The sequence below is a fragment of the Anopheles coustani genome, chromosome 3 (assembly GCF_943734705.1).
Source record: "Anopheles coustani chromosome 3, idAnoCousDA_361_x.2, whole genome shotgun sequence".
NCBI lineage: Eukaryota > Metazoa > Arthropoda > Insecta > Diptera > Culicidae > Anopheles > Anopheles coustani.
Genome location: NC_071288.1, coordinates 72687500 through 72708019, shown reverse-complemented (window position 1 = coordinate 72708019; position 20520 = coordinate 72687500). Strand labels below are relative to the sequence as shown.

The 20520-nt window shown below is 44.7% G+C and overlaps 3 protein-coding genes across 3 annotated transcripts; 1 reads left to right on the top strand and 2 right to left on the bottom strand.

Moving 5' to 3' along the window:
• The first annotated feature begins 3245 nt into the window (after nt 1-3245).
• On the top strand, nt 3246-10603 carry LOC131266392 (glutamate receptor ionotropic, kainate 2). The gene is made up of 5 exons (XM_058268902.1): nt 3246-3557; nt 4928-5450; nt 7531-7724; nt 8396-8697; nt 10075-10603. The coding sequence occupies exons 1-5, from the start codon at nt 3246-3248 to the stop codon at nt 10601-10603; spliced, it is 1860 nt and encodes a 619-aa protein (XP_058124885.1).
• A 1326-nt stretch (nt 10604-11929) lies between these two features.
• Nucleotides 11930-20177, bottom strand: LOC131260744 (transcription termination factor 2). Its single transcript, XM_058262550.1, has 5 exons — nt 20046-20177; nt 19895-19948; nt 16726-19808; nt 12448-12605; nt 11930-12371 (listed from the first exon to the last, which is right to left on the bottom strand). The coding sequence occupies exons 1-5, from the start codon at nt 20098-20100 to the stop codon at nt 12227-12229; spliced, it is 3495 nt and encodes a 1164-aa protein (XP_058118533.1). The 5' UTR covers nt 20101-20177; the 3' UTR covers nt 11930-12226.
• Nucleotides 12838-15574, bottom strand: LOC131259878 (dynein regulatory complex protein 11). The gene is made up of 2 exons (XM_058261485.1): nt 13305-15574; nt 12838-12985 (listed from the first exon to the last, which is right to left on the bottom strand). Exons 1-2 carry the CDS (start codon nt 15572-15574, stop codon nt 12838-12840), a joined length of 2418 nt encoding a protein of 805 aa, XP_058117468.1.
• Nucleotides 20178-20520: the final 343 nt, after the last annotated feature.

The window sequence follows — 20520 nt, the reverse complement described above, 5'->3', positions numbered from 1 at the left end:
TCGAAACCAATTACATGCTCCACCCCTTCTGCCTCTCCGGACCCATCGTGACATACATTCAGAATGGCGAACCTGGCAGATTGGCCTCAGTGTAGAGTCGACCTTAGCCCCGCCATCGGTATCCAAGCTTGGACAACATATTGTTTCAATTTCCCGCCGCCTTATTACTCACCGGTGTCGGACGATGCTCATCGCATGCAGGTAATGATATTGATCCGGAATCGTAACCCCGGGTCGCCAGATCATAACCGGGCGTTGGTCGAACATCCGCTTCCCGAGGGTTAGGAGCATAGGCAAGGACGACGTTTGGGTAGATCCTCCCAAGAGTTTGCAGGACCCTTCCCTTGCTGTCTGTTGTATAGCAATGGTTTAAAGCAGGGGTCGGTAACCTTGAACGAGGTGTCCAATACCAGACGGCCTTCACGCATACTTTTACAAGACTTTTTCGATCGCAGTTTTATTATTGGTCGTTCTCAAATTACCCAGTCTCGAGAATACAGTGGGAATATAACATGTTTACTTTACTATAATGTCTACATTAAATGACTTACATGTTTGACACAACAAAATATGGTTCACAATATTCAACACATTGCTATACTAAGATATCCTTCTTCTTCTTCTTCTTCTTGGCGTAACGACCTCTTGGTCATGCCTGCCCGTTAAGGGCTTACGTGACTTGCTTCCCTGTTGTACGTGGATCCAACAGTCAGTCGTCTCGTACAGGGGGGAGGGTCCCGTCTCGGTTGAGATTCGAACCCACGCCATCGAGGTGGTGAGCCCCGGCGCTCATGGGTCGATTTTCTAACCGGCGCTACCGCTCGGCTGTCGCGCACCACCAAGATATCCTGAGCACAAGATTATTTTCAAGGATATTAAATGAAACTAAACAACAACCGAACAGTATGTTGAAAAAGTACACAAATTCAACAAAAATAAGTATCATAATTATTAGTTAAACGTAAAACTTAATTATATTTTTTCTTATGTGTATGTTACTTTGCGGGTTAGAAAATTGATACTTTTTCCCCACTTCAAGAAACGTGTGCCGACCTCTGGCAAAAAGGCATATAATAACCTACACACAATTCGTAGACAACAGCTAACTGCAGGGAAAGTTGTCCTTGGGGAGACATTTTGTTAAAGCCCGGCCCAGTGCGTTTCATTAGAATGCAACTAGCGAAGTGCATTGATAAGATCGCTACCGTTGTCATCAATCGAAGTGCACTTTTTGCTATTATTTAAATACTGTGTGTAGTCTCACATGGGAAAGTCCATCCCGCAATAGCGAATGACCTCAGCAGACCGACTGGCCCACTGATCAAAACATTATAATCTAAACAGGTGAGCTCAAGTTTTCCTGAAGAATCAAATAGTAGGGTATTGAAACAAAATTTAATTCCCATCAAATTCATGATTATATCCCACCTCATCCCTCCTCTCACTCGCCTCCCTCACTCCTAAGGATAAAAAATCTCAGCCACAACCAATCGGAAAAGCGTGTACCAATGACCGCCGAAGTGGGGGAAGTGCGTGTGGAAGTGGGTTCAATAAATAAAATTATTATGAAATTATTCTTCCCAATCAATGCCACCGGCTGACCTCAGGACCTACCCGCTAATGCGAACAAACGCTTCACATACGGGGCTGCACAATACACTTTCCTTTGCTTTGCCTGTTTGCTTTGATAAACAGTGGTGGTAAATGTATCAAGACATGCCACAAAATGGAACACGATATGTTTTTCATCCACATAATTTGTTTCGGTTTACATTATACCTCGCAAATAGATCCGAAGTACATCTGCAGCACACTGTTTGATATCGGTTCTATAAGTCCATTGCAACCACAAACAATACGATGTTTCTTATTGTTGTTACTTAAAATTTCTGGTTTCCAACAATATTATTTATTCTTGCAAAAATATCACCCTACTGAAGAATACTACTTTTAAAAAGGTTAAAAATGTTCTAGAGATAAATTGAACACTATTGAAAATAAGGGCAAAATTTAAAACAATTCTAACCAAGCGACAGATATTTTATCAATGTATTTGCTAAACGCAAAAAAATCATTAGGTAGGGTAAGGGCTCCCCATAGTGGTGCTAGTAGCAATAGAGGTTGTATTGGAATGAAATCATGGCTGTACGACGAAATAAATACAATAGAGATATTTGTTCTACTACGAAATATTCTTTGATCTCCTGCGGAGTGTTCAAAAGATAAATCTTCCCATTCCGTACGTATGCCATGATTCCTAAGCATTGGTCTATGAGTAATTTAACCATTCTGTTTGAAATATGCTTCGAAAATAAGTTATAGGTAATCAAAATATAGTCAGTCTTTTCCAAGTTTTCTGAACTACCACCATTATAGGTACACGATACCACAGCTATAGGAACCATACCACTATTTAAGCAACAACTAACTAGGAAGAAATATACGCTTTTTTCGTGTATTTTTTTCGGTAAAAATAGATGTTTTTCAGAAGAACCGTTACCCTATCAGAATTCAACATGGAAACGTTTGAGTTGAAGCACTCGTAAAATATCACCCAACACTGTAGCACATTTTTTTCAGTTCCTATATTTCCGTTCTACCATATTCCATGCTGACCCGCCATTCACATTCAGTCTGATCGCATGTGATACGGCGACACATCAGCGACGCAATCTATCAGTCCATCGGTGACTTTTCACGGGAGCGAACGTGTCCTGCCACCGGGGTCTAAAGTCGGGCCCCAACACCGACAGGTGGGGGGAGTATATTTTTCTTAGAGGACGGAGTAGCTGGTACAGCAGACCTAAGCCCGTAGAACTAGCGTAGCCACAGTGCGTTATCAGGTCGGGCGGGATTTCTGTTTTCTAATTTTGTGCAAAGTGTGTTGGTTTAGTTTCGGGTTGGTTTCATTTTTGTACTTCCGTTTCCTACATTCATCCTACATCTCATCCCGTGCGGAAGAGTGTTGCTTGCTGTAGTTTGTGTTGATTCTCTGTTGACGAACTCGCATCGTTGCCCTGCCGCCGGTTTATTTTGTGATAGTTTTATTTTTCGTTCAGCTTCGCGTCGTTCCATTGTTGTTTGTGGAAGTGTTTCGTTGGTATCCTTGCGTCGCGTTCGCCATTTCCGTTCTGTGCAGGCTGCTCGACCGTGTGGTACAGTTTCTGCGACCCCCTCGCTCCACCGGTTAGTGGAGAGAGAAAAAATGTCCAACCATTGGCAACCCGTTGTGATTGGCTATGACGATGGGTTTCACTAAGGACGGTCGCCTCGGAAGCGCGAGGACACTGTTCGCAGATGACTACGACTTAGGGGGGATCCTAAGATACCGACCCACGAGGATTGCGCTATGCTGGGTCTGTATTCTGGTGGCCGTGGTGGCGTCCCGGGGCGAAGGTGTGGACGCACAAGGTCTTGTGGGGGTCGAGCCGGAAGGAAACGATACGTCGGAATACTACCATCTTGAGATGGGCGCCAGCGGGGAGGTGAAAGAGCGCGAAATGTTGGAGATACGCCAAAAGTTGGCCGGAAAAACGCTACGCGTTACAACACTTCAGGTTAGTGAGGTTGGCAGCAAAAAGATCTTAGTACATGATCGACAGCATGTGTCTTCGGAAAAAATTAAAAAAATCTATCCGACTTGTGATTTATTTAATTTTCTGTATAATTTAAAAAATCTACTTAGTTCTGTGCCTAACCCACGAACCTTACCAAACCAATCTGACCAAGTCAGCCGAAATCTAGTGGTCAGGTAACTTTGCGTTGTTATTAAAATAAGCTGGTATACTGATTGAAAAGTGTTTATAAATCAAACAAAATTGGTTATGATTTCTTAAAAGTCCAGTGTAACAAATTTAGTCTGAACTTTGAGATCGAAAATCAAAGACGGCTATATTTTGCAACTGAATAAGAGATATCTAGGGCAAATAACTTTAAATTAGCGTAACACTAGAATACTGCTTTTTAGCGGTCATTTTGACCACTCTTCTTAAGATGCTATAAATTCTCTATGTTTTGAAGATTATTCTAATCCGTAAACAGATACTTTTCACTATATTTGTTGACTATCTTTTGGTGTTTTTATTTTTTTCAAAAGTAAAATAAATTTTGAAATTGAACAGAGTTTGAATCTTTTTCAACTTTTATTTTGTCAAAATTTAAAATGTAAACTTGAAAAAACTGTGCGATCGAGCTAGTATACTGAACCATGTATGCAAAATAATTTCATATTTTTAAGATCACAAATGACGCCAAGAATTTTATACTTTTTAATTTTCCGTAGGTTATTTCCTTATTGTGCTTTGCTCAATATACATTTTGTAAATACAAACGTTGAATAGAACTCAAATTCACTCTTTTTTGCTCTACGCCGAGCTAGCGAAATAATGGAAAAGATCATAAAAAACCAAAAACCCTAAAAGATAGTCAACAAATACACTAAAAACCTGTCCTTTACAAATTTGAAAAATCATGAAAAATAGAAAAGTTGTGACTTTTTAAGAAGAGCGGTCAAAATAACTGCCAATAACCAAACTTAAATTCAACTTGGTTCTCGGAACTGGTCGAATAGGAAAATAACATTAACGTTAACTTTGAAGATACAATAATTTTGCAAACACATGTTGGAGGCAATAAGAAAAATTCATGTAAAATTATTACGAGCAATAACTATAGTAGACCCGGTAGGAGGTTTAAAGTGAGATGATAAAATAGTAAATTTGGCGACTGTTACTTCTAGCATGTATTACCTTTCCAGCACTTTTGACTGGATAACATAGTCTAATCTACATCGCACGATTAGCTAAGAAATAACTATGCCAATATTATCTCAAATGAAAGTGCATTGATTCACAACTCAACACATCGATTTTTTACCCGACAAAACTCCCAACTCAATCTAACGGACTATTTTTCTCGTTTCCCGAAGGACTGGCCTCTCAGCTACACGGTCAAGATCAACGGCACCATGGTTGGCGGTGGGGTGGCGTTCGATCTGCTCGAGTTTCTGATGGAAAAGTTCAACTTCACCTACGAGCTGGTCATGCCGGGGCAGAACATCGTCGGCTCGTCGAACGATATGGATGGCAGCGTGCTGCAGCTGTTGGCCAACGGGTCGGCTGACATGGCCGTAGCCTTCCTGCCGATACTGGCCGACGCACGGCAGCACATCCGCTACTCGACGGGGTTGGACGAGGGCGAGTGGATTATGATCATGGTGCGACCGATGGAGTCGGCCAGCGGGTCCGGTCTGCTCGCCCCGTTCAATCGGGACGTCTGGATACTGATCCTGATCTCGCTGCTGGCCGTCGGCCCGATCATCTACGGATTGCTGATTCTGCGCCATCGGCTCACCAAGGACAAGGAGCAGGTCCTGTACACGTTGCCTCATTGCGTATGGTTCGTGTACGGAGCGCTCATGAAGCAGGGAAGTACTCTGTCGCCGACCGGAGGTGAGTAAATTTCTTCCTTCTCTGAGGCAGCACATTGTACAGAAATTGTAGGGCTTATAAAATACTTCTAAAGCGCTGCCCTTCACAGTAGTTCATTTAATTTAAGTGCAACAGACACGGGACACATATTAGACACATGACTCGGGCAGTACACTTCCCTCAACCCCGCAGGAAAGCCAAAGATCAATTGTCCCAATTTAGATACCGCGTCGTCCTGCAAAAAAAAAAAAATACACACGCTCTGCAAGCAAAGAATATTACCCCACGCAAACAATCCTAATACGAATCGAATGCATTGCATTTACTGTTTGTCCTCCATCGCCGGTGCACCGGCAACAATTTTCCCCCCGGAAACACATAATCAATATTTGAGCCATCCATATCGGTTACGGTTTTGCAACCGTTGACGCGACCGAAATGACTTGGTTTGTTTGTGGTATCTATGATTATTGTATTATTTGCCATCGTGTGTACAATAGATTCGTTGCAAACATCACAACAAAACGATGGAGTTGGCCAAATTGTTGAACAATAATTTTCCATTGAAGTTACTGGAGCATTAAGCGATATTTAATCATTTGAATGTTTAAACCTTATTACACTCGGTACAAGGTTTACATTTCAATTACTAAATTGCTCATGGAATGTAAAAATAAGGATTTACGGCGGAAGTGCCGGTTAGAAAATCGACCCATGAGCTCCATGGCTTACCACCACGACGGCGTGGGTTCGAATCTCAACCGAGACCAGACCCCCACCTGAACGAGAGGACTGACTATCCACGTACATTAAGAGAAAAGGTCTAGTAAGCCTTCAACGAGCAGGCATGACCAAGATGGCTTCTAATTCATCATCAACTTCTTTCAACCAATTTCAACAGATGGTCAGTGTCTTAGATAAAGTGTATCACCAATAATAGAAAACTGCATAAACTTATATAGGAGTGGCTGGGGTATCATGCACCCCTGAGATAAAACGCACCATTTTCAATCTTTAATGAAAAACGTGTTTTAGTCGTGAAAAAAGTAGTCACTCTGCAAGAGAGAACTATTTAAAACACGGACACCCTGTGAGTTTGATAATTCTACATCAACAAAAATGCGAAATAAAAATCAATCAAGAAAATCGTTGTTTTTATGCATGCCATACATAGTTCTGTTAGTAAAAACTAGAGCATCAAATTGCATATAAAATCTCGGTAAGCAAGCAAATTTTCTCGTGTTTTATTTTAAAAAGTGTGCAACTATGAACGGGGCATAATGCACCCCGTAGGTCGGGACAGAATGCATAAGTTTGTAAACAAACTAAAATGAATGTTTGATATGCAAAATGAAAATATTGATTCATAAAAAAATTGATTACTTAAATTTCATTTACTCAATCACAGGAAATATTTGAACTTTTTAATTTATTGTTTTTTTTGAAGATTGGTGCATTTTGCCTTACTAAAATGGTACATTTTGTCCCTCGGTTTTGGTTTGCCCTTTTGTTATAGTTAAAAATGGATGATAATTTTTAGCAAAAAGACAAAAAATCCCTAACTAGTTTCTACTTTGAACCTTAATGAACCAAATAAATTTATTAAACCTACAATCAAGCGCAAAATTCATTAAAAAATTTAAAGTTTTTTTTAGGGGTACATATTACCTCAGGAACCCCTATTTCTTTTTTTTTCCTGATGTTCTTGATTGTTCAGATTTGTTACTTTAAACGAAGCCTTTAACATTTGTTTTAAAACGAAGCCTTTAACATTTTGACTAAATTATTAGTGTAATGTCATTCCGAGCAATCATATTCGTTCCTGCGGAACAATTTATAAACATTCGTTTCCACAAAATGAACACTTTCACCAACACAAATTACGAAACGAGAGCGTTTTGTCGTATTAACTGTTTATCCAATTAGACGGCGGAAAAAATAACCCCTCAACGTAAAATCAGTAACAAGCTCGTAAATTATGCATTCCTGATGGTGCTTACTCATTCCCCGCACTGGAGGACATGCACATAAAACAAAATCACTCATCAATAAAACAGCACAACAACTAAAATCATTCTCCCTCTCTCCTCCCCCCTCGTAGACTCCACGCGCATCCTGTTCGCCAGCTGGTGGATATTCATCACCATCCTGACCTCGTTCTACACCGCCAACCTGACCGCCTTCCTGACGCTCTCGAAGTTCACGCTGCCCATCAACAACGCCGAGGACGTGCGGCGCAAGGAGAAACAGTTCGTCACCATCCGCGGCGGGGCCGTGGAGTATGCGATCAAAAATGTAAGATTCCGATTCCGATTCCGATTCCGTTATCGTTTACAGCGGGGAAGTTTACCTCAAAGCCGCTTCCAACTTGGCCGAGCCGTTCGGAGTCTAGAAAGGTCCTTTTCCAAGCGGTGATGGTGGTCATGCTCGTCAGCGACGCTGATTGATGTTCGATGGGCCGTTCGTGGTGTTGCGGGCGCGAAATTGCTCAATTATGCATGAAGTAAACCAATGCGAGGGACAGAACGGAACCGGTTTTTGGTTCGGAAGGGCGTCAAGCAGTATTGAAAGTCAAATCATATTTTTGGACTGGATGGAGATGGAGACGACCCCACCTGGGCCAAGCCCGCCGCCGCCGCCGCCGCCGCCACGTTGGTGTCGGTTCTATGAATTTACGCTATGATTAATGACAAATAGAGACAAAAATGCCACCCAACACACAACCACTCTCCTCTCTTGTGCAACGGAATTTGTCAACATGTCGTATACCATTTGTGAAGGTGTGAAAACAAATCGTTTCTCCAGCGGTTTCGTTTTGTTTGCCTACCCACCTAGACCGCCCGGAGCCACATGCCACCACCCAACCAGTAGTGATTATCTTGATGTCGCATCTAATAATTCCCTGTGGTATTCTTTCATCCCCTAACTCGATGCAATACGGTGCCCGACCATGCGGAACTCTCCAGCGTGACGAAACGCTAAACACCCTCAGTGTGCTGATCGATAAGCGGCTGGTCGATTTCACGGCCAACGTGAACGACAGCGACACGCTCGCCGAGAAGGTGGCCAAGCATAACTACGTGTTCGTGCGCGATCGGCCCGCGATCGACCACATGATCTACGCCGACTACCTGGTGCGCCGGAAGATCAACCCGATCAACGAGCGGGTGCATTGCCCGTACGCCACCGCCACCACGCCGTTCCTGAAGCGGAACCGGGCCTTCGGCTACCCGCTGACAACGGAATGGAACCGCCTTTTCGACCCAGAGTATGTATTATTGTTATTTGGCATAAGAAACGCATTATTTCTATACTATTTTCAGCACTTCTTTTCTCACCCTTTGGCATACGATTGTTCCAGGAATTTTGCCATTTTTGGGTTTCCGTGGGTATTTTCATCTTCGTTTGGTTTGAAACCCAAAGAGTACCATAGCGTTTTGAAAAACGCAACAACTTCAAACGTCTCCGCTTGCGACGCAGTTTTATTAGCCATTATCATTAATCATATACCAAATGTGTTAATTTAAATGGTCAGTTGGTGTTGTTCTGATTAATTAAGCTAAATAGTTAGTTCTTCTTCTTCTTGGCGTAACGACCTCTTGGTCATGCCTGCCCCGTTAGGGGCTTACGAGACTTGTTTCCCTGTTGTACGTGGATAGTCAGTCCTCTCGTACAGGGGAGGGTCCGGTCTCGGTTGGGATTCGAACCCACGCCGTCGAGGTGGTGAGCCCCGGCGCTCATGGGCCGATTTTATAACCGGCGATACCGCTCGGAGAAATAATTAGTTGGATGTGTTAAATATATCGAGTTTCGAATCGAAAAATCGTAATTCGTAAATGATACTTATGTTCGTCATTCTTTCGAACTGATTTTCAAACATTCAAAGCCAAGCAAAATATACCATGGCTCGGAAAATAAGGTCCAACATAGAATGTAATTTCTAGCAAGGAGCTGACCTAAACGGGAAGAATGTAGGCGAGATTCATTCATATGAATCTTTTACATAAGATTCATTCAGATTGATTCATGAATCTTTTGGCATTCGAATCTTGAAACATTGATGAATCTTTCGAAACCTTAATTAATCTTTCATGGATCTTTCAAAAACCTTCTTGATTCTTGCATTGGCGCGGATCAATCGATCATAAAAAAAGGAGATCTCACTACCTAAACATTAATCAATCTTTGGGATTCATGAGTCTCTCACTTATGAATCAAAAGAATCAAGAATCTCTAGAAGGATGCAAAGAATCATTCAGTTGTATTCATCTGAATCGGAATTACACAACTTTGGAAGAATGCAAACAAAACATACAAGTGGCTTTACTAGCCTCCGCGTCGTCATCTCAGCCCCATTCACAAATGCACTTCACATGAAGATATAAGTGTAAAAAAGAACCTACTGATTATATTTGATAGAGTTGAAAAAGTGTTAATGAAAAAAAAAATACCATTTCCCTGTGAGGTGAGACAAACCATTATGTTTGATCAAAAGGGAGTACTACTGGAATAAAAATATGTTGTAGTTCTTTTGAAAATAATATGTTAACGTCAACGAAAACCTGGTCAAATTCAAACGTTCTTATGATTACACCTAATTACACAAAGTAATTGTTGTTGCCATTTCCCCCCTTTGAATCGAAAGGTTGCTGAAAATGGTTGAGGGCGGCATCATCAAGTACAAGCTGCAAGATCGTTTGCCGAAGGCTGAAATCTGCCCCCAGAATCTCGGTGGCACCGAGCGGCAGCTCAAGAACCGCGATCTCGTCATGACCTACTTCGTCATGGTAACCGGCTTCGTCACGTCGATCGTCGTGTTCGTGACCGAGCTCGGCTTCCGGTTCCTCAACCAGCGCAAGCTGAACGAACAGCTCGCCCTGCAGACGTCGAAGCAGGCGCCTACCGAGCGCATCTCGTACCTGGGCAAGCAGTTCGGTGCCGGCGATTCGCCGCCGCCACCGTACGCGGAAGTGTTCAGCCGGCACCAGCAGGGCCTGCTGGGGAGCGAGCGGACGGGCAAGCTGTTTGCCGATGCCAACAACAATTTCGCCAACCGACAGATGATCAACGGGCGCGACTATATGGTCGTGCGGGAGAAGAACGGGCTCGGCTCGCGGCTCATCCCGATGAGGGCCCCGTCGGCCGCCATCTTTCACTACAGCTATGCCAATTGAAACCGTATATCGTAGATGTTACAAACAGAAAAACAATAATTAACTCAAGCAAGAAACCAGCAAACCTTTCCCATCAAACATTGTGTGGTGTGTTGTGTTTACACAGTTTCAGTTAGTTAGCACCAAATTGCCACAAAAAAGAGTTTAAACGAGAGACAAGAAGAAAGTATTAACCACCCAACATTTATAGGAGCCCTGTGCTATGGAATGCATTATGCAAGAGTGTTACTTTTAGTCTGTCTCGGGCGGACGATGAATATACAACATAAAACTAGCAAAACAAGCACAAAAAAAGCACAAAAATATGTTTTAAAATGCACAATGTGTGAAAAAAGCAAAACAAAAATCAATCAACGGTGAAACAGCGCTAGCGAAGATGGATTTTACATACTTTAATGTTTATGCAACAAATGTCACCCTTATAAAAAATATAATGGAAAGCTTTATGTGTGTATTGTGCTAGAAAAACAGTTTGTAATTAACAAATAAGTGACTGATTAAGTCAAACGAGATTTACATTGGATGTACCGTACGAGTAATATCAAGATCCCCTTTACGTTAGAAAAATGAATACAAATCATAGTGAATTTGAGCTAATATGCAATGTATCAGAAGATACCAAAAATTTAAAAAAAAAAAGAAAGAAACATGTACAACCAGTGTAGAACACTCCAAGCGAGTCATTTTGTGAAGTACTTTACGCTTTATGGAATACAAAAACTATGCATCTGAACAATCATCCAAGTTTTAAAAGGAGGTAATAATTGTTAGGAAAACTCTAAAATGTAAACATTATACACTTATTCAAAACATACAAACATTTTACAAACGAACAAACCAACTAAATTGTGCTATAAAGCGAAAGCCTTGTGTCTGGGAAGGTGTTTATTGAAAACGAGTTGATAAATTTTGGAGTCCCCGAGAACTACATAATGCATTCCTGTGCACAGGGAAAACACATTAAAGACACTTTTATTGCGAACATAAACCTTCAAATGAATCAAACTATTATCTACAACCAACAACCACAGGAAAAACCTTGATAGGATTAGATGATTTCATAAATTGTGAACATAATCAAGTCAGAAAAGGCATTAGTTGAAAAGGCAGGGAAAACAGAACATTTATCTGCCAAAAATTATTTTGGCTAATGTTTGCTCAGTGTTTCGGAAAAGTTACCTATATTTGGTATGAAAGATATTTTTAAACTAAAGACACTGGTCAAAATGTGTGCAGCAACCTTATCTTGAATCAGTTTAAAAGTGTTATTTCTTTCCGGTGTAGCACCACACATAACACCAAAATGATTGTTTTTACAACACAAAATAGTGAGCAAATAAATCAAATTAGTCATGTTTCATTTCAATACCGTTCCTACATTCGTGTTGTGCTTCGTACGATGAGAGAGGCGGAACAGTTTATTAAGTATAAAATAATCATTATCGATGGTTTACCGTCGTAAGGAGACCATTTATCCACATTCATTCCGTTGAGTAACATTCACGTTTGCACTCCATGCAATCTGCGGCCACGACTGGACCTCATCCACAAGCCACCAAGGGTAAAAAAAATCGAACTATCACAGTAGGCTGGGTCGTGTCTGTGCGTCTGGCCACCCAAACACTACAGCCCAAACAGCGACTTCAGATCGTCCATCGTCAGCTTGCTGCCCTTGTTCGCCGTGCCGGTCAGTACGCCTTCCGCTATGCCCAGCTTGTGCTGCTGCAGGGCGAGAATCTTCTGCTCGACCGTTTCGACGCACATAAACCTGTGTGGTAAGTAAGCGAAAAAATTAACTTAGTAAGCGTGCGCCTGGAGACGAGCCGACTCCTTCCGAAACTCACTTCCAAATGTACACGGTTTTCGTTTGTCCCACGCGGTACACACGGTCCTGGGCCTGTGCTTCGAGCTGCGGGTTCCAGTGTGGATCGAGCAGGAATAGATGGTTCGCACCGACGAGATTCAACCCGACGCCACCGGCCGTCAGCGAGAGGAGCATAATCTGTATGAGTTTGGAAAGTGAACATTTTGATTAGAAATAACGCAACGAACCATTTAGTCCATGAACCATCGGGTATTATCATTACCAAATAAAATAAAAGGGCAACTAAATATTTGAAACACGCGTTTCATTGTCACACAATTCACACCACACAAACTTGACACATGTTTTAAACAAAATTCACGAAAATTCCCCCAATTACGATCTTATTTTATCCTCTCATTCATTGAGTTTATTTTTTCTTTTTCGGCACATTTTCCATCTCCATCATCGCTTCGTGGTCTTTCTCCATCTGTTTCGAGCGTCGCCGTCCGAGCGGGGTCTTGCACCACCAGTACAGGAAGGCCTCCTCTTCCTCCTTGTAGACCGGCTCGAGTGCACTGTAAGCAAACGGAAAAGTGCCTTCTCTGTATAATGCTTTTTCGTTGGCTTTAAGTATCCACCAAGCATCAACCGTTTTTGGACCCAACAAAACAACTGTCAGCTGCCTCTAGCCAAATGCCAGCATTTTCAATGTTCTAGTTGCACATGTTCACAACACGATGGAGATGTTCTTTTCTTAAATTTCGTATGCAAATTCCTTCATGAATAACCAAGATATTCCGAATGAACGCGAATAATTAATTACGAATGGCAACTGACAGGTTGTTTTGCTTGGCCCAAATAAAGGGTTTCCAATAACTAAACAATGTTTCCCACCTCAAAGCGTTGATAAGCTCCAGATGCGTTAGTGGATGAACGCGCAGCTGAAGCATGCGCTTGCAGGTGATCACCTCCCGGATGCAGCGCACCACCGAGCCGATCGTGTAGCCGTCGGAAATCTTTGCCATCGCACCGGTATCGAACTGCCGGTGAACACCACTGTAGTGGCTGAGCAGTTCCTTCCAGGCGTACGACAACGCCCCATAGTCCGGCCGGGGGATGTAGATAAAGCGCTGGTAAGTCTGCACGATCAGCTTCATGTCGGCCTCCCAGGGGCAGTCGGACGTGCCGATGAGCATGATGCGGTCCTCTGGTTGAATGTTTTTTACTAGCTTCGGCAAGTCCTTCTTCAGCCGCTTCGGGTCCGTGCGGTCCGTTTTGGGAATCTTCTTCATGAACGGCTTTTCCGCATCGCCGAAGTAAATCACCGACGGCTGGAGGAGGCGCGAAACCTTCGAAATCAGGTGCATCAGCATAATGAGGCCCGATTTGCCCGGGTACTTGCCGACGATGTTCGGTGGGCTGATGTCAAACAGTACGGAGCCCGTTTCGGTGCAAATCGCATGCACCAGGGACGTTTTACCGGAGCCCTTTGGACCGGCGATCAGTAGCGATTTAATGCACGGCCCAAAGTTTCTGATCGTCTCCGAACCGAGTGGGAGGATGCAATACTGCTTGATCAGCTGCCTCACGTCCCCGGGCGATGGATTGAGTGCGCTACGGGCCGCGTAGCTTAGATCACCCACGTACGACTTGATCGGCGTCTCCGGGTACTTCTTGATAATGCCGTTCGTGACGAGCTCCTCGAACAGGGACTCCGTCGTCCGATCGGGTGTTAGATCCTTGTCCTTCTTTTTCTTACCCTTCTTTCCACTTCGGCGAGCCTTCTTGCTGCTCTTCTTCAGCTTCTTCCCACCGCGATCCCGCTCCAGCGCTATCTGCAAAAGCTCCAACTCCTGACGCATAATTTCATCCACAATCTTGCGCAGTTCCGCCTCCACGTCGGCATACTTCTCCTCGTAGATCATATCGTCGTAGTACGTCTGCCGGAGGTTCTGCGACTCGTCCTTTCCCTTCCACACCTCTGTGTACTCCTCGATGCCACTCTTGATCTCCGGCAGGAACGAAGACTGCATCGGTTTGAAGGCCTTGTCCAGACCCTCCTCGAGCGACAGCTCGCCCGGTTTCTTCTGTGCTAGCTTCTCCTTCCCACCACCCTTCAGTTTCGACTCACGCGAGGACATCACCGAAGAGCGGCTCATTTCGCTCTCCGTTCCCTGCCGGCTCAGCAAATGCCTCGAGCCACCGGCCTCTTCCGATGGAAAGTCGGGCAACCGGCCGGTGCGCTTCTGGTACTCTTTGAACCACGTCCGGATTTCATCGGCAATGTCCTCCGTCATGGCCGCACCCTGCTTCACACTGATCTCCTCCTTCACGCGCACCAGCGACCGATCGTAGTCCTCCTGGAACATCTTCTGCTGTTTGTAGCGGAACTGCTTCAGATCCTCCAGCTCGTCGACGGCCGTCCGGGCTGACGTAACCGGTGGCGGTACCATCCCGATCAAGATCATCTCCTCCATCTTCTTGCGACGCGTCTGGCGGCGGGTGGCGTACCCACGCCACACCTTCTGGATCTTCATGGCCGCATTCAAACCCGTCGTCGACTTGTCCCGACTGCTGTCCGGTTTGCCCTTTTCCTTCAGGATCTTCAACTCCTTCATAAATTGAGCCCGAAGCCGACCCTGGCGCGCCCGTTCGTGCGTCTGGATGATCCGAATCGCTTCCAGCTCGCTCAGCTCCTCCTCCACCACTTCCTCGTCGAGTGCACCGATTTTCTTCAGTATGTCGTCCATGAACTTTTTCCTTTCATTCAGCTGCTCCTCACGCTCCCGCCGGAAGTAGCGCGGCACATTCACCTCCATGCTTAGCGGCGTGAGTCCCAACTTCTCAACCACCGCATCGTTGTAGCTGAACTCGGTCATATCGATAATAACGAGATCGTGCTTCAGCTCCAGCATTCGGCCGAGACAATTGTCCAGCAGCTTCCGAATCAGGATGCGCTTCTGCGGTTGCACGATCTGGTCGTAAATTTCCTCCAACCGGTTCGATATCACCAAATAGCGTAGGTACAACTCGTACACCTGGCCCTGGATTTCACCTCGATCATGCTGTGCCTCGATCGCCTGATACTCAAAATCGTTCACGGCGAGCTTCTCTAGGTCTTTCTGAGCTCCCGTCCAGAGAAGATTAAACGTACGGTTCGACATTTTCTTCCGTTACTTTCCATTAACTACACAAGAAGCACACTGGTGGATTAAGTGTGTTCCACTTGAACTGTTCGAAACACTCCTCATTGTTATTGACAACGGATAAACAATTTAAACGAACGTGGTTTCCATGCAACACTTGTCGCCATGGCGCTAGGGTGCAACAGGTTGTACCATCGATAAGTTATTCAAACTCCCCGTGTTTTTAAAATGATGTTTAGTTTAGTGTAAAATTCGCTAATTATTATAACAAGCTTAATTCAGATTTTTTTGGTCATAAATTAATTATTCACCAAGCGTTCCAGACACGTTTTCGTCGGCAGATGCAAATCATTACTTTCTCAAATATATTGTTAGAAGAAACATAATGTGTGTTTGTTGTACGAGTTTGAAGGCACACATTTCTCAAACTTTTTGATAAGAAATTTGACTTTTTCTTACAACAATGAGTTTCAAGTTTGAAATAATTTAAAGAATTACTTTCACCTATATTCTTCTGGCTCTAAAGGAAAAAGTTTTGTAAGCCTTTCACGAGGCAGACATGACCAACAAGATCGTTACGCTAAGAAGAAGATATTCTTCTGGGTAACATATATTCATCTGTAATCTAATAATTATAAATTTGAGATTCAGCGAAGTCAATGTTTGTTTTGGATTTTTCTTGTAAATGCCTTTTAAGCTGCCTTTTAATTAATTCTTTTAAAAAGATAAATATTCACAAAAAAATTACTTTTTCAAAATTTTAAACTTTGTACAAAAATTTACAGGAATTAAGAGAAAGATCAGTTCTCCGCGGCAGCCGAGCAATAGCGACGGTAAGAAAATCGGCAAATGAGCGCCAAGGCTTCACCAACTCGACGGCGTGGATTCGAATCCTAACCTAAACCGGACCCTCCCCTTTACAAGAGGACTGAACTATCTACATACACATAAGGAAAAAAGTTTAGTAAGCATTTCAAGGGTAGGCATGACCAAAGCCGATCGTTACACCAAGAAGTAGATCAGTTCTGATGTATAGCACAAACCCATTTTTTATAAACGGATTATAAACATGATGTGCACGGGAAAATACGGTTTTTTAAATTTTCTAATTCTAGCACAATGGAAACATAAACTCCGTCATAAAAATCGATAATGAGCATACCACCTACCTTTGCTTTTCCAGTTGGTTTGTTAAACTCCACCACGATGTCGTTGCGCAGCTTCACCGGAACTTTTCCCGTGAGTGAAACGTAGTGAATGTGTCGCCGCGTTAGCTGCTGCCCGAGAATCTCCAGCATGCTCGTCCACTGGGAAACAATAATCGCCTTATCGTCGGTGGAGAAAATTTTCTCCTCCAACAGCTGCATCACCCGCTCAATCTTGGAGCTGGAGCGGTCCATTCGAAACACTGGGTTCGATCGTAGCATCACTTTCGTTAGCGCTTTTGCCATCACCTCCGGGCGATCAAACTCCTCGAGCAAATCCAACGAAACCTCCCCGGCTTCCCCGTTGGCCGCATTCGTCTTCGCCTCGTGCTCGGCGATTACATCGGACAGTTTGAGTTTGTTCAGTTGCCCAAGCAGATCTACCTCATTCGCGTCACCGCAATCGGCGTCAATGCTGGACATGTTCAGATTGCTCTTGTCGGCGTCATCGTCGTCCGAGAGCATCTGATGTATAAGACCCGGATGGCAACAGATCTGCCGAAGGCGTAGCAGTAACACCAAGATCTGATGCTGTTGCACTTCGCTGCCATCACCGTGCATGCGTTTTAGCTTCTGGTGCACCTTATCGAATGCCCCATTAGGAGCGCCACGCTGAGCGAACGTAGGACGGTTGCCGCCGTATATGTAGTTACTCGCTTGCTCCTTTTCCGCCCGCTGATGGAGGAACTGAGCGAACAAACTCTTCGAGTACAGCAGCACTTTCTGATAGACGTTCATTTCTTCTTTCTCCAGCTGCACCTCGATCAGCTCAACCGTCTTTTGCGGGAGACTGTTGAGCGAACCGCGCTCCTGCAGCTGCTTCTTCGTGCGCCGCAGCATGATCGACTTCATGATCGTGTTGAGCCGCATTGCGCCACCCGCGGTCTTGTTGTCGATCCAGCGCTTCCAGTGTACCAGATCATTGAACGGCGAACAGCGCAAGAACTTCATCAGCGCGTACACGTCCATCTCCTTGTTCTGGATCGGCGTTCCGGTAAGGACCCAGCGGCAACGTCCCTTCAACGCACAGCACGACTCCGACATGACGCTCTTGTGGTTGCGGATGACGTGCGCCTCGTCCAGTATGATACGCTCCCAGGACACACCGAACACACCGCCTCCGGCGCGCGACTCGTCCTTGTTTTCGCGCGACACAATATTGTACGTCGTTATCACAACATCGTACTTGGCCAGGTAGCGTGGCTTCGTTTCGCGCTGCGTTCCATGGTGTACGCTCACTGCTAAACTGTTGCGCTTGACGCGATTCGTAATTTCCGCCTCCCATTGGCGCATCAGCGAGGCCGGGCACACGATCAGCGTACCTCCGGCGTAGAAATCTTTTCGTCCCTTCGCCTTCCAGCCATTATTGTTCTTCGCTTTGAGACTTCCCTCCAAGTCGTCCTCGCTGGCACTGTCCTGACCGAGCAAATCCCCGTCCGGATCGAGTTCGGCCGACTTGAGCACGAGCGAAATCATACTCAACGTCTTTCCCAGCCCCATATCGTCCGCCAGAATGCCACCACGCGGTTTCTGCGTCTCGCGCCAAAGCATCCAGGCCAACGCGTGCCGCTGATGGTTCATCAGTTCGATCTTCAACAGCTTCGGCGGATCGGCAAGCGTGTCCTCGGACGGACACGTTTCGATCGATTTATGCAGCGTCGCCAAACGATCCATCGTCAGCAACTTCTGGTTCTCGAACGTCGCAATGCCCTGCTTTCCGGTGTGACGTGGTTGTATATCATCCGTCGCCTTCTTGATAGCGTCCCACGAAATGTGATTCTGCTCCGTGCTGCTGTTTGCGCTGGTGTTGCGTGAGTTTTCCACACTTTGCAACGAATTGTCGAAACTCTGCCGGATCGCCTGCTTGATGTTCTTGCGTGGCGTCGCACGCGTTACCTCGATCACTTTGGCTAGTTCGAAAATCTGTGCCTTTATTTCGGCCAGCCGCCGGACAAGGCCGGCCCCTTTATCGGGCAATCTGGCGCCGTTTTTAAGGACCCCTTCGAGCATCACCAGCTGACTCTTCAGGTCCGCCATCTGGCGCACCTTGGCATCGTATTCACTCTGAGAAACACGTTCAACCGGACCGCGTACAAACGCCGTTATGGTCGGCTGGACGAGATTCTGTACCGACCGTCTTTGCACCGGTTGTTGAACGGTCGGTTTTGTTTCACCCTGGAACTTCACATCGTCATCCCCATCGTCGCTACTTACGGTAAGAATCTCAGTCGACTTTTCGATCAATTTAAGGCTACTTGATTCATCCCTGCCGCTGCCTTCTTGGACCGGGTCACCACGATCCTCGACCTCGTTATTTTGCGCGATATGAGTGGACGAAAGCTTCTCACCTATCGACGCACGGACACTGATCGAATGACGTCCGGCGAAAGATACCTCGCCCTCGGATCGTTCCTCATCCGTTTTTAACGTCGACGAGAGTTTAGTGGAAATGGAATCATCCGCTTCCTTAACATCGGAGCTATTGCCGTTACGATCTTTAACGGGAGCGTTTTCCGCGTCAAAGCTACGCAACGGAAGCGATTCATCGAACGAACTACCATTTTCCGGCGTTTCTTTTTCCCGGCTTGGGTTTTGATGTTTAGTCGCACCATCATCATCATTCTTGTCCGACGCATCATCCTCATCACCGTCGTCATCATCATCGGATGAAATGATAGCTCGAACGGGTTTTCGAGCTTTTACATGCGTAATTAATGGTTCATCGTCGCTTTCCTGACCGCTAGACAAAACCGCCGACACACCATGCATACTCATGCGAGTCGACGGCGAATAGGCTCGATTTTCCAGCTGCCGTTCCGCTTCGTCCTCGGCCTCATCATCGGTCAATACACTTTCCTGTGCCGAGGCATCGAGAAAACTTTTCGCTTCCGATTCATCCTCACTATCACTATCCTCCCGTCTCGGCGGGTGCAGCGACATTCGCATACTTTGGCGTTTCTTCATGCGGTGCACCATACGCTCCTCCTCACTTTCCTCGTCGCTTTCGGACCTGCTTGCAGTCGAATCAACTTCCATCTCCGAATCAGCTTTAGAAATAAATAAGCACCCAAATTAGTGATGTGACTTTGAATTCGATACGGCATCTAGAAGCCTACTATTCGTCCAAACTTACTTTCGTCAATCATAATCGACTGTGCTTCCCGGTACTTGCTGAATGATTTGTTTTCTAATCGGGAAAACGATAGGAAATGAATAAAACATTAATTTACAATACTCAACTCTAGACAAAGTAAACCACTTGTTTGTCCGATAGGCGAACTGACCTCGAAAGGATTCTTCCTCGGCGGAATCCCCAACAAAAAGGTCCTCTGCTGACATGGTACACCGGGGTGGGTTGTAATACAGGCACAAATTCAACTGGATTCAATCGCAATACAATCAAAGCAATGGAGGAACTAAAATGGCTACTTTTTCACTAAAAACCATTGAGTTGTTTACCAAGAACACGCAAAATGGTGCGCATTTGAAAAGCTATACAGGAATAAACATGTCTCGGCGGCCAAAGCAGGTGCTGTTGGAATTCAAACTTGTTTTTGACGGGATGTTAGACGCGCGTCAGTTTTATCGATTGGTTGTCAAAATTTTCAAAAATAAATTAAATCTTAGTTTAAAAAAACTCGATTTTGGGATGTTTTAGGTTTTGAAATAGCATATATTTAGTTTTCTTACATTAAAACGTCGTAAAACAAACAATATGTCTCGGAAATGTAGTAAATTTCGCAAGAGATATTCCTAATT

Excerpts from the sequence above, each read along its gene's own strand:
- LOC131266392 (XM_058268902.1), top strand. The coding sequence starts at position 3,246 with ATGGGTTTCACTAAGGACGGTCGCCTCGGAAGCGCGAGGACACTGTTC. Across the intron at positions 3,558-4,927 it reads TACGCGTTACAACACTTCAG|GACTGGCCTCTCAGCTACAC; the intron begins GTTAGTGAGGTT and ends CGTTTCCCGAAG. Across the intron at positions 5,451-7,530 it reads TACTCTGTCGCCGACCGGAG|ACTCCACGCGCATCCTGTTC; the intron begins GTGAGTAAATTT and ends CCCCCCTCGTAG.
- LOC131259878 (XM_058261485.1), bottom strand. The coding sequence starts at position 15,574 with ATGTCGAACCGTACGTTTAATCTTCTCTGGACGGGAGCTCAGAAAGAC. Across the intron at positions 12,986-13,304 it reads GAGCTTATCAACGCTTTGAG|TGCACTCGAGCCGGTCTACA; the intron begins GTGGGAAACATT and ends GTTTGCTTACAG.
- LOC131260744 (XM_058262550.1), bottom strand. The coding sequence starts at position 20,100 with ATGTCAGCAGAGGACCTTTTTGTTGGGGATTCCGCCGAGGAAGAATCC. Across the intron at positions 19,809-19,894 it reads GTCGATTATGATTGACGAAA|CTGATTCGGAGATGGAAGTT; the intron begins GTAAGTTTGGAC and ends TTATTTCTAAAG. Across the intron at positions 12,372-12,447 it reads AAAACCGTGTACATTTGGAA|GTTTATGTGCGTCGAAACGG; the intron begins GTGAGTTTCGGA and ends CTTACCACACAG.